This window comes from Coccidioides posadasii, chromosome 5 (assembly GCF_018416015.2).
Source record: "Coccidioides posadasii str. Silveira chromosome 5, complete sequence".
In the NCBI taxonomy this organism is placed as follows: Eukaryota; Fungi; Ascomycota; class Eurotiomycetes; order Onygenales; family Onygenaceae; genus Coccidioides; species Coccidioides posadasii.
In genome coordinates, this window is record NC_089411.1 from 532,429 (window position 1) to 545,189 (window position 12,761).

Consider the following 12,761-nt stretch of genomic DNA (forward strand, 5'->3'; position numbering starts at 1 on the left):
GGCAGATCATCATCAAAAATGAAGACGAGGCCTGGAGGACGTACAGTTAGTTTTAGCTGGTCAGAGGAAGCTCCTCGATCTAACGGAACTGCCTAGATCGGTTATCAACAAACGGATGGAATGGTCATAGCTTGACAGTAACTCTATCGATGGCAAACGCGCCAACACATCCTATCGCAGGTCCGACGAAGAGCCCATCTGTTCCTCGACTCCCGTTTATTCCCACATACTCTCACTCGCCGCTCATATCGTCTCCAACATGCAATGTCAGCCATGAGTAAGAATTCCCAGGATTTTTTCTTTCTTTTTTTGAGGACACCGTACCGAGCTTTGCTGACTGAGCAGTCGAAGAATTCCCCTATCACCTGTATACACACAGTCGCCTGAATTTCCTCCCTATGCAGCCCACATCACTCCCGGCTGCCATCCTCACCTTGTCTCACTTCCTCCGGACGCCTTAGGATACCAATTACCTTTCGTCTTACCGAACGACAACTCCTTTGTCTTCCCACACTTTTACCATTCGAACTTCGACCCTTGCTCCATGGGCCCTCATCGCTATCCCCCGTCGGGGCCCATGCAGCACTTTCCTCAAAGTAACCGCAGTAGCATCTCAGCGAACAGCAATTACAGTGCAGGGTCGAACGTCGAGCCCACCGCCCCCACGTCGCGACATCTTTTTGTTCAGAACCTGAGCCCCGGCACCACCTCGCAGCAGCTAAAGGACTACCTTCAGGCCACCGGGACGGTGAGCAGGTGCGACGTGCTCGATCAAAGATCCTTTGGACGGACGAAAGTTTGTGCTACGGTCAGCTTCCAAGACGAGGAGGTAGCAAAGGCGGCAATATCGATGTTTGACAATTCAACATTCATGGGCTCGAGGATAAGAGTTCGTTTCAACCGAGAAAGAAGTCCATCGAGCGGCAGCCAGCCGAAACAGCCGAGTTCGGATGAAAAGAGTGCTTCCCACGAGCATAAAACGGCCGAGGCTGGTCTGGATAGCGACAAGCCTCATGCAGCTACTGCCACCTCCCTAGGAGGCTTGAAGGGAGAGCAGGCTTGTCCCGAGAAAAAGTGTGGCGGGCCACTGGTGGTGAATGGGTCATGTGTGGGGATGAAAGCCGGCCGTGGCAAAGAAGAAAAGAGAGATTATGAAGGTGAGACTTGCAGAATTTCGTTGATCCCTTTTTTCTTTTTGCCAGAGAGGTTAGGTTCCTAACAACTGTGCTTTGCAGGTGAACTGTCTAAAATGGCGCAAGAGATCCATTTGTAATTCCTCGACTATGGCTGGGATAACTATACGAACTAAAGACAGGGCATGGCTACGGTGCACTCATGGGAAAGGCAAATGGATTTCTTTAACTTTTTTTTTTTTTTGGTTTGCTTTCCCGTTTCTCGCAAAGATTATTGATACCATTATTTTACAAGTTAGTCAGTTAATACAAGGTTAATTGTTTCTTCTTTTGCGTTCTCCTGGCTTTCAGACCATGCAAGTGTTTCAAAGGAGCAATTGGCAAATGCAGTGATCATTGATGCATGTTTGCTTCGGTGCCGCTGCCGGGGTGTATTCTCTCCTGAAAGAAAGAGAAAAAAAAAGAAAAAAAAAAAAAATTCCCGTCACTCGCGAGCGCCGAGCGGCAAGGAACGATTCTCGCCTTTTCACACCTCGCCATCCCTTGCAAAGCATGTATGTAATATACTCCGTAGTGAGCGATGATTTGCATACGCGGCATGTCAAAAGTCCGATCCGCCGGCCCAGGATCCCAGTATTCCCCGACGGATCTCAGGCCCCGGCGCAGGGCCAGGGGGTCGATGTCTCTTCAGGGAATATATGCAGAACGATCCGGCATGAAGAAGGGAGGGAAAACAAAAACTCAATTAGATTTTTTATTCTTTACTCTTTTTTTTTTTCCTTGTCGGCTATCCAAACCTTGGAAAGTTGCCGGGGGGGCGGTGCATGCATGATGGTTCCTGGTCTTCGGCCGAGCCCCTTGCCACAGCTAGTGTAATAGTCTTTTCTTTTTTTTTTCTTTTTCTTTTTTTTTTTTTTTTTTTTTTTTTTTCCCTATGGGAGGGCTGGCTGGCTGGCTGGCTACCGAACGGTTGAAGCGGGAGTTCATAATGGACGGAGTAATACGCCGTACGGAGTAGCCGTCTGGACAATGGACCGGGTATAAAGGGGAGGATAAGTGTGCATATGTACAGTACCTTTTTCAACCCTTTTGTTTCTGGACGCCGCGTTTGCTCTGGACAATGGAAGATCGAGTGAGTGTCTCTCTGTTGAGTAACCAAAATACGGTGGACGCCGCATCTGGACTCCGGAAAGTCCGGAAGTCCACTGTGATAAGGCTGAGAAGTACCACACCGCAACCACGGAACTAGCACAGTTACAATGTATATATGTCACTATGTACTCCGTATCTGGGGCATATCATGTATGTATTCCAAAGCAGGAACCGGGTCCGTCTTAGCCGCAAAGAAAACGCGAAGAAGAGGTCACCTGGACGGCCCTACGCACGCGCACGCACACACCTAAGAATGATTTATCCACAAACGGCCCGGGGAGGCCGTTACAGTGAGAGCCTGGCGGAGGTGTTTCAGAAACACATCCCTGGTGTGCTGTCCTCTCTAAAGGACGTACGCGAATGCAAAGCATATGTATCAGGCCATTCTGAGTTATCCAAAATCCAGGAATTTCCTTGTTCAATGGAAATAAAAGGAAAAAAGACATTTATTAAAAGTTCTTCATGCTTGGCAGAGCATTCTGTATGTTAACTTCAAGTCTGCACCTTGTGCAAGCCGTGCATGCAGTTCGCTAGGGTAAGGCTCCCCAGCAGCCCTCGTTAGTGGCAACCAAACCGCCGCCCTAAAACTTAGTGTCATGCACGATTCGAATCACTCGGGCGAGCGATACCTTAAAACTATCGAAGCCCGGCCGCCTGGGCTTTTAAAAAGGAAAAAAGCCTTTTTACAAAAAATTATTGCCCACCGGACTAAATGAACGGTATGTATGTATGTATGTATGTATGTGAATTACCCTGTACTTCGATAGACCCCAGCGGTTTTGAAATATATGTAGAATATACTCCGGATGAGGCCAAAACCACTGCCATCCATCATGGGCATGTGGCAGTGATTCTGTGGGGGGCCCAGCTCACTTGATCCATGGGTGCGCAGCTGGCCGATATGGGGCCCATCCAGGACTGGAGAGGGTGAGAGAAAGGACCTGGGGGACACAAAGGTCTCATCTGAGCCCACATGGCCGCTGGAGCGAAATGCAGTGGCTGAAAATAAAAAAAAAAAAAAAAAAATTATTAAATGAAGTAAAGAAATAAAAATTAGCGAACATTTGAGGGGGAAAAAAGGGTGTTGATGGCCAGCGAGTTTTCTCCTCGGATATTGGGATGAAACGGACACTACGGAGTATAGACATTGATTCGTACTGTGTGGAGGAGTGTGTGTATGTATATAAGTCCAGGTCATTTCAAACGATCGCATTTTTCACATCGCGTCGTTTAGCAGACCGGGTAGAGAAGCCGAAGTCAAAAATGGTATATAACAACTCAGGTTGCGGCAATTGACGCCACACCGGTATAACAATGAGATTTGCTCAAAGACAATGTTCCTCCAGCCCGCAACTCCGGATGAATGGATTAAAATGTGATATACATATTCAGGAATCTTTCAAATCCGCCTCAGTTCGGAGCAAGCACGGAATGATGAGTAAAAACAGAGTGGAAATAAGTAGAGAGAAAAAAGAAAAAGAGATCCGCATTTTCTAACGTCGCTTAAACGCTCAAACAAGCAATATGTCGTAACTTCATCATGGAAGGGAATTCAGGGAGAGGTAAATATTATTATACAACGTGTACGGAGTAATTTGGCGTTTATATTATTATTGTTTTGTTTTATTTTCCTCCTTTTTTGTTTTTTTTTATTTATTATTATTTTTTTTTTTTCGGTCCGTAAATTTCAAGGGAGTGGACAAAGGCCCGTTTCGATCGCAATCTGATGAGCGTCGGGGATTGGCGGTGTGCTTGGTGGGTAGCTGGATTTTTTGTGGTGGTGCTTTTTGTTGGTGTTTCTGTGGAACTTTTTTTTTTTTGTTTCTTTCATCTGCGGTTGCAGCAAAGGCGGTGGCTGCGGTTTGGACCACATGGGTGTCAGGCTGATCGCGCCAGGCGATCACGAGGCACACGGCTGGCTGTTTAGAAATCTGCACGCTTCCACGCCGAAAGCTGCATGACGTTCGAGTTGGGAGTGGGCGATAGTTGGGGATCTGGGTATTTTATAATTTTCTACCCATTCTTCGCGTAATACGCAATCAACCGGTGCCAGCGAGCAACTGTTTCCCCTTCTGGGTCGGAGTATAGCGTATGATCATTATTGTCTTTTTTTTTCGCCAGCGATTTGAAAGAAAATTCCGTGTCGAGCGGGGAGGCGAACGAACGAGAGGTATATGGAGATCAAGTTCCGCCGGTATCATGCCCTGTGTACGGTAAAATCCGTGTCCCGTTTAATAGTCCTTGTGAGCCAAGTCTTGTTCTCTTTTCTTTTCTCTTCTTTTATTTTTGGCCGTAGTTTCCGATTTGTGTTGCCGGTTATGATGATGAGGCCGATGTTCAGCGTTTGTATCCCACCATCGAGGCGCAGCGTGGGCAGTAGTAGCAGTTGATGCCGAATTGCACGGACTTTTCAGGACTGAGGGAAAGCTGACATCTAGAGCAGCGGACCTCTACGGCAGGACCATCCACAGATCGAGGGGGCATGCCTGGAGTAGATCCGGTCGAAGTGGGCTGTCGAGGAACGGCTGTGGAAGACATCTCGGCGGAGTTGAAGGGATTGGAGCAGGTTGTCGCTCGAGACAGCTTGAGGGAGAAGTGTATGGATAGCCGTCTGCTGGCGACGGTGTTCAGCGGCACGAATGTCAAAGTAGATTTGTGAGCAGTTGTGGTGTGCAGGAAGATGGGTGAAAAGGATGCGGTGGGTTCACTCTTCATTAATGTATGGGTTTCTTTGACGGAAGCCAGTGGGGAGGGGGAGGCGGTGACCATAAGAGGCACAGCAGCGTTCTCGTATTCTGTGTTGCAGAGAAGAGCAACGTTGTTTTGTGAGTGTGAGTATATGTGTGTGTGTGTGTGTGCGCGCGAGCGAGAGAGAGAGAGAGAGAGCGGAGGCCGTGAAGGGAAGACGCGGTAAATAGTATGACTAGTATTTGAGTTTGGGCAGCCAGTTTACTTTTAAGCCCGGCACCGACCAGCGGCGTAACCAGGGATCGTAACCGTGTCGTTATCTGGCAGCCTGGTACCGTACCATAACCCGCCCGGGCAGTGAGCGACCAGACAAGTCTCCGTGCTCCGTGCGCCGGCGAGTCCGCCTAAAAATAAGTTGTGGTCGCCTGCTTCGACTGCTCGGGGCGAGGGGGAGGTTCAGCTGAACAAAACGAAGGTCGAGAAACCGAATTGGACTTAGTGGTAGTATTGTTATTTTTTTTTTTTTTTTAATTTTTTTCGAATTTACTTTTTCTTTGTACGGAGTAAGCCAAAACAAAAAATGAAGGTTTGAAATGAAACATCCTGTTGAAAATTTTCCTTTTTGCAGGATGGGGCTCGCAGTCTATATAATTAACTGGTTTCTAGCCAGGGGACTTGGCTGAATCATGGCATTTTACATGGAAATCCAGTGTCAATTGGCCGAACCTTAAAAAAATAATAAAAAAAAAAAAAAAAAAATCAAAACGCTGTGCCTTTTTATTCAAGGTAAATTTCAGGGTTGCCTTGTTCATTTCCAAGATTCAAAGTCGCAGCGTCAAGCGGGACGAGGCCCAGACTAAGATGATTTTCCGGCCAAACAGCTCGAGAAGAATGCCAGGGAGCCCCTCACATGGAAAGCATCACTGAAGAAACCCACTCTCGTTGCGCAAAAAGCCCATGCAGAGACGATACATCACTTCTGCAACTGACAGGTTTGAGACTTTGCGAACCCGCTGCAGTGGGAATCCCTGCGCCCCTCCCTCTTGCTTGGTTCTCCGGGATTGAACGTCCACCCCCTCTCTTCCGACCACATTCGCTACATAATCTGGACATCTATCCATGTAGATACAATGTGTATGCATGTATATTCACTCCTGATGGGTCTCGCCGTTGCAGCAGTTGTTCGCAAAACACGAACCACACCATACACGCGGAAACTCGCCGCGGAGGTTGTGCCAGGCAAAATCGATACGTTGATAAACAGTCAAAATCTCAAGAATGCAACTGGATGCGAAAGGACAACCCTTCCTATAGTCATTCTGCACGAAACTATCGAGACTTCAATTCCATCCTCCCTGGCCTAAACCCTACCCGGTAGCCCGGTCAGTTTTTTCCCGTTGAATATTCAATACACTATCAGACACAAACACACATACTCTTATCATTTTGATGTGTTTTCTATATATATACATCTACTCTCTCCGTCTAGACACTCTATAGGGGATTACGCAAGAGGATAACGTATGTATCCATCGGGCCACAGCGAACAGGCTAGGCGGCACGAGGGGCCTAAGACGCATGATGATGTTATCCTGCAGCGACCTGAAGGACTGGCGAGCCCCAAGCGCCATAGCCAGCAAATGAGAGACTTTAAAAGCCGACCAAGCCATCACGGAGTACGACATCGATGTTGTCATCAAAATTGCATCATTGTGCCTGCCATTGATGGACGATGAGGGCATATTTTGTCTCTTTGCACCGCACCCTGTACCTTGACGGTGAAATGATCGTCGCGGGTCGAGGACCTGGGGCGTGGGCTGGAGTGGGCTATCAATTGCATCGCTTCTTCTGTTTTTGCTCTCCCCGCAGGCCCAACTCGGCAGCGCTTATCTCCCGGGTTTCAGCGGAAGAACGAGCGGTCGTGGTCGGTCTGGGATAGGGTTAAAAATAAAAATGATGCCCAGAGTGAAGAGTCCAGGTCCTTGGGGTGGGGAAGAGACACATGGTTCTGGAAACAGTTTGTCGCGTGCCACGGAGGCAACGGATAGGTTATCTCCGAGCTGAGCTCTCCGCCAAGCGCACGGATTTGCATAACTTGCCATGGAAGTTCCGTCGAGCCACTTTTTTCCCTTTTGTTCTCGATCCGCGCAGTCAATCTCCCGCGTAGGGTCGGAAGAGAGGCAGGGCTAAAGCGTCTGAGGCCTTTTTCTCGAGGCCTCTGGACACATTGCCGCTCAGGTTCTGGGGGCATACATATTCATCATGCTTGTTCCCGCAGCTGAGCATGCAGTGGCTGTCCTACACACTTTGCACATACATACCTATGTAATGTTATACGATTCCTCTCAATCCTTCAATCGTTGACACTTCCTTTAGAGGTTCGTGCGTTGCGCCCTACATATTGTGTGTACGCATTGTACGGAGTACATACTCCGTACATAAGTATACAAATTGCGAGTGCGGGAATTAGAGGGGTTTCTCGCACTCAGCCTTCCCGCGTTTGCCGCAGCTGTCACAAACTGGGCGGTTCTGAATGAGCCAGACCTTCCCACGTTTCCGCCGCTATCTTTCCCGCTGGAAGTCGAATCTCTACATACATACGTACGTACTGCGTACTCCGTACATCCTACATCTATGCGTAACCTCGATCGTGCAGGCTCATCCTTTTCATTTTGCATTATCCAGGAAATTTGGTTGCTATACTTTTTCAAAAGTCTAAGCCAACGCCCACAATCACCACTAGTTAATTCTAGTCCGTGCCGAACATCTCTTCTGTTTCTTCTCCTGTAACGAAGACGCGGGACCGGAGGTTCTCCATTAGGTGGAGCTATCCGGGAAACACAGGCACTCTGTACTCCGTACGTACTGGGCACTCATCCCATCCCACTCTCACAGGCCTTCAGCACCTCTACACAGTACGAAGTTGCGCCTTTTCAGGGAAGAGAGCACAGGAAACCACAAACCGACGGGCACTTGGAGCTACTAGCCTGTTCGTGCCTTCCCCCTCACAACCCCCCTGGGGTGACGACATCCTGGTTGGCGGGCAAGGGAAGGAACCCGCAACCTTAATTGCCCCGCCCAGGAACACCCCATGTGACGTCACCTGGCCCCCTCCGCGCCTCGCTCGCCACGTCTTTAGTGCGCGATGCACTCCGCACCGCACAACCTTTTGTCTATGTAGCAGCATTTCATTTCCGACACGTCTTGTCGCAGAGAGCAACATCGCCAGCAGAGTCGCAGAAATATGCCTCAGTTTCCGTGGATCCGTTCACTCTCCAGCTCCGGTTTTCTTTTCTCTTTTTCCCGGATTTACTGTGTTCCGTGGGCCGCATGTTCCCCTTCAGGTGTTTTGTTCTTGGCGCGGCAATCCCCGCCCTTTCCCTCAAAGACGGCTCGCAGGGTCATGACGCATTCTTCCTGCATCCGAGGACACATCACTAAGCGCCGGGGAGCGCTCTATTTCCTCCTGTATGTACGGAGTAATGCACTTCGCTGCACACCCTGTTCCCAAGCGCCTTTTTCTTTTTTTTTTTTTTTTGGTGGTGGAAATAGACCGATCGGTACTTGTTCTTTCTAGGACAAAAGATGGCGTCTGGGATACAAAGTACCACGATGCGGCTCTGCTTTCCCCTCTCTCTTTCTCTCTTCGCTTGATTACCACCAATTGCGCCTGCTAAGCACAGATACGCTCAAGCGACGCAGGATTCGCCTGTGTCTGCGCTTAGATGTTGCGGATGCTAGCCTACACTCGAGCTTCAATCTGGCGATGATGACGCCAACGATCGTGCGTGGTTCAAAGCTTCCAGCTGATAGATAATGCAGAGCGGGCGGTGCAATTTCAGTATCACACATGCGCAATGCAAGTCCCAGCCAAGCAATTTCCGGCGATAATTATCGAGTAGCTGTGTCAATCGCCATGGTGACACGTGTTACGAGCCTCAAAATAACATTGACTCACTTTACGAGCTGAGCCCGTGACCACTTCGAAATATTTGCGACAGCTTCAACCTGATTCCGAGGGCTGTGAGATACATTTACATGGGCTTTGAGCGGATCCTGGCCTGATCCTTGCACCCTTCTTTCTCAGTCGGCCTTGTGCAATTTTTGCAATCCGAACACCGCCTGTAGCTCTTATGGGGTTACAAGGTATGAAGTAACTGGACGATGTTGCTTAAACGGCCTTACGATTGTGGCCTTTGTTGTTGGTGTGGCTTCATAGAGTCCAGAACTTTGCTTAGCCGACACTAGAAAGGACATTGGGACATTTTCGTCATTTCCTGATTCTGGTCCGGCAGAAGCAGCTTTCTATTACCCCATGGAGAATTATCACCCGTGTTAGCACTCGACTATTTTGGTTCTCAAGAGCAGACCTTCCTCTCTGCTTCCCTGGTCATACTTCTCCAGCGCTTCCTTTTACACACGGAGTACTATCCTTCCTGGCAACACTTTGATTGCTTGTTGCCTTTATTGACGCAAGTTGCTGGCTGTGAGTGTCAGTTCTCTCGACTATTCACGGGCATGACCGCTATAACTGTTTCCCAGTTGACAGGAAAGGGCAATTCTGATGTCCTTAATTTTTCCCACGACACATCACAGTTAATTTCACAATAGACGCTCAATTATTCAGTGCTGGTGGCAGATCTGGCGATTCACCACAAGGACAAGGGGAGTCCTGTGCTCGTTCAAGAGGTGGGCTTTCTTGGTTCTTACAAGAGCCTTGTAAGTTCATTGACTGGGTACCTTCAAGCCGTACCCAGTGTTCAGGCTGCGATCCTAGTCAAGATTGAGGAGCGGCCGTTCTATAAATGGCCTGACTTCAGCACGTCTACTGTTTAACAGCAATTTTCGAGCTGCTGGACCGGAAGATACCTGCTAGCAAGGGTCGAACGACCCTTATAGTCCGATCTTAATATACGGCCACAGAGGCTTTGGAGAAGTGTCTGCATTCGCAGAGGTTTGGCCCCGGAATTCGTCAGAAAAGAAGAGAGAATTGCGAGTTAGGTCCGATGTTTACACGAGCAGATAACTAGTACCAGGCCTATTGTAGATGGCTTATGGCCAAAATTGTTTCTCCACAGATCCACTTCCTCTTTCGTTGTCTGATTTTTATCCCTTCAGAGGAAAAAGTATAGAGATCCTGAACTGATGTTTGACTGGTCCGAATTTCGAAAAGCCATGGACAGCGCAAGGATGCACTTCGAACTGCTTCGCCGCAACATAGTAGTCGGGAACCACTCGAGGGAGCAGGCTAAAAAAGCCTAAAAACGGTGGAGAGACTCGATGTTAAGGTGCCTCACGGATGAAATCTGTAAATGTAGTGAAGGCTAACAACCGGAGACTATCTCAACCATAGCACTGAAGAAGCAACGACAGTCAAAACGATGACAAGATACAACTGCGACCATTTTGATGCCTAAAATGCCCAGCAGCTGCGTGGCGACGACGAACATCTCAACTTTTGTCAACACAGGACTCTTCTACCCTGTCAATTTCCCCAAGTATCATATTGAATTAAAATGAATAGAGTCTGTATATTTTTATTGGTGATGATGGAATTTTGTATTTCTTGATTGTTTACATCAATTTCAAAAAGGGCAGTTTAGACAAAGGAAAGCTGTTGCAGTCTGCACAGGTGATAATAACAACATAAATAGTGATTTCTGCGTGCCAAAAGCTCGCATTGCATTCTACTCTCAACTTCGCCCTCACATACTCTGTACTCCTTACAGAGTAAAGACTATTCAAATTCCAAAGATAACCAAACCAAAATTACAATTGAAATTATTGTCAACTTACCTTTTGTGAGAGGATCTTATCTCAAAGGCGACAAGGCTCATTCATATATGTGGGAGCCGCAAGGGACAACTCACCCAGCACATCCAGCGTAGTAAAATACTCTGACTGATTCCATTGGGTGGTTGAACTGTTCAGAAGGCAGAGCAGTGCTTGGTAACTAAAGAGTCCCCCAACTCCACAAACTCCCCCCCAGTTGTTGGTGAACTACGAAGTAGTATTGAGTGTGGAAGACCTCAGCTCACTGTTTTTCAACCCTTGCCAATCCTAATTCCGAACAATGCCCATCCCCACAAGGTCGCATTCTCTACGCGATCCTCTGTCAGCCCAGAGAAGAAAGCCTGCAGGCCAGGATACAGCGGTATGAATCACGGTCCAGTAAATATGTTTCTCCAAGATGAAAATTTAGCTCACGTTAAAAAAAAAAAAATCCTCCATAGACTCCCACCGGCACCAGTCGACCTGGCCTTACCAGCAGACCCACCCGCACAACCTCCGTATCGACAGCGTCTGTAAAACCACCTAGCCATGCCCACACGACCTCTGAAGGAAGCGTGTCCGCTGCAAGCACGCCTGGTCTCACATCGCGAAGGAGCTTTCTGCCGCGCGGAAACCCTGCCGGTATTCCCGCCAACAGAACGGTGACCGCCCCGCTGAAAGTTCAGATCCCAGAACCGCAGACGAAGCAGTCGAGAGATGCGCAGTCGGGTGTGTCGCCGTCTAGACGGGATAGTGTGTATTCGCCAGTTAAACGAAGTGGTGGTTCGGCGTCGGCGGCGGAATCTAGGTTGGGGGATGGGAAGAACCAGCAGCAGCAGCGATCAACGGAAGGGTCGAGTTCCGGACAGGCGAAAACAGGTCATTTACCGACGACGAGATTGGATAGATCGGCTTCTCTGAGGCAGCCGGCTACGTCGAGAGTAGCTTCTGCCACGATGAGCCATGCGAGACATCGGAGCCAGGCTTTCAATTCGGGGAATGCGGGACAGGCGGGAACAACGCATCGGCAGGATAAAACCGCGACGGACAGCCAGCCGGCGGCTTCGAGGCTTGCTAAACCGCAGTTTAATACATATCAGCAACATTATAGTCCGAAAAAGCCGGCGGCCAAACCGTCCATGAGTAGTTTGTCCATGGCTGCTGGAGAGAGTAATGGCGCGGTATCGTTGCCTCCGCATGTCCCTCTTTTGCAGACCGAACTGATCCAGCTATATCTCCTGCACTCTCAAGCTCTTCAAACGAAACGACAATGGGAGACTAGCGCCGATACCAAGTGTCGAAAGTTACATGAGTCGGTCGTGACCACTTACCGGTCAGTCCTTTCCGATGAGCAGTCTATACAGCAACATCGCAATATAGCAGCAATCGATCAGTTTGCGGCTGAGATTAAAGCGTCCAACAGCCGCTACGACTTCTTGACCCAGATACAGATGTTGTCGAAAGTCATCCTGGAGGTTTCGGACCTTACTGAATCGCAGGATGGGAGGTATAACATCGCTGTGCGAGAATTTGAGGAGTGGTCTTCACGCGTAATGCAGGTCAGGCAGCACAGGTCACAGGCGAAGGGCGAGAATTCCGCCGCGATCGAGAATGGTTTGCGGTTTATTAATTCATTGAGTGATAGATGGAGAAACGATGTGGCTTCCTTGTCGGCGAAACTGGAGCTATGTTCCCGCGAACTGGATTGCTTAGAAGTTATAGGCCCAACTTCGGACGACAAAAGTGCTTCGGATTATGACGCTTCTGCACTGGTGCGAGCTGTCAGGGGACATAAGGTCTTGATACAAGCTATGATAGAGGAATTGGAAATCATGGCGAAGACTGAGGCTGAAGCGGTGAAGATGGAGAGGGCATGGGTGAAGAGAAGAGTTGAATCTCTCCGGGGACGTAGATGCGGAGGCGGCGGTGTTGAATTGGCGATTCCGGCATGGAAGCAGCTGTAATCAAGTATGGAGTGGATGGCTTGCCATGGGAAGGATTGGAGAGTTTAGCAAT

General features: G+C 48.9%; 5 protein-coding genes across 5 annotated transcripts; 3 read left to right on the forward strand and 2 right to left on the reverse strand.

The window, feature by feature from the left end:
- Nucleotides 1-96: 96 nt before the first annotated feature.
- D8B26_008146 (uncharacterized protein) lies at nucleotides 97-1,446 on the forward strand. The gene is made up of 2 exons (XM_003071475.2): nucleotides 97-1,157; nucleotides 1,236-1,446. Exons 1-2 carry the CDS (start codon nucleotides 545-547, stop codon nucleotides 1,271-1,273), a joined length of 651 nt encoding a protein of 216 aa, XP_003071521.2. The 5' UTR covers nucleotides 97-544; the 3' UTR covers nucleotides 1,274-1,446.
- A 3,176-nt stretch (nucleotides 1,447-4,622) lies between these two features.
- On the reverse strand, nucleotides 4,623-5,054 carry D8B26_008147 (uncharacterized protein; the record flags this gene model as incomplete). The annotated part of the gene is made up of 1 exon (XM_066125767.1): nucleotides 4,623-5,054. One exon carries the CDS (start codon nucleotides 5,052-5,054, stop codon nucleotides 4,623-4,625), a length of 432 nt encoding a protein of 143 aa, XP_065981851.1.
- A 1,076-nt stretch (nucleotides 5,055-6,130) lies between these two features.
- On the forward strand, nucleotides 6,131-6,337 carry D8B26_008148 (uncharacterized protein; the record flags this gene model as incomplete). Its single annotated transcript, XM_066125768.1, has 1 exon — nucleotides 6,131-6,337. The coding sequence occupies one exon, from the start codon at nucleotides 6,131-6,133 to the stop codon at nucleotides 6,335-6,337; it is 207 nt and encodes a 68-aa protein (XP_065981852.1).
- A 536-nt stretch (nucleotides 6,338-6,873) lies between these two features.
- D8B26_008149 (uncharacterized protein) lies at nucleotides 6,874-7,224 on the reverse strand (the record flags this gene model as incomplete). The annotated part of the gene is made up of 1 exon (XM_066125769.1): nucleotides 6,874-7,224. One exon carries the CDS (start codon nucleotides 7,222-7,224, stop codon nucleotides 6,874-6,876), a length of 351 nt encoding a protein of 116 aa, XP_065981853.1.
- Nucleotides 7,225-10,871: 3,647 nt separating this feature from the next.
- D8B26_008150 (uncharacterized protein) lies at nucleotides 10,872-12,709 on the forward strand (the record flags this gene model as incomplete). The annotated part of the gene is made up of 2 exons (XM_003071474.2): nucleotides 10,872-11,127; nucleotides 11,207-12,709. The coding sequence occupies exons 1-2, from the start codon at nucleotides 11,047-11,049 to the stop codon at nucleotides 12,707-12,709; spliced, it is 1,584 nt and encodes a 527-aa protein (XP_003071520.2). The 5' UTR covers nucleotides 10,872-11,046.
- Between the last annotated feature and the right edge of the window lie 52 nt (nucleotides 12,710-12,761).

Coding starts and splice junctions, on each gene's coding strand:
- D8B26_008146 (XM_003071475.2), top strand. CDS start 545: ATGGGCCCTCATCGCTATCCCCCGTCGGGGCCCATGCAGCACTTTCCT. Junction 1,158..1,235: donor AGAAAAGAGAGATTATGAAG/GTGAGACTTGCA, acceptor TGTGCTTTGCAG/GTGAACTGTCTAAAATGGCG.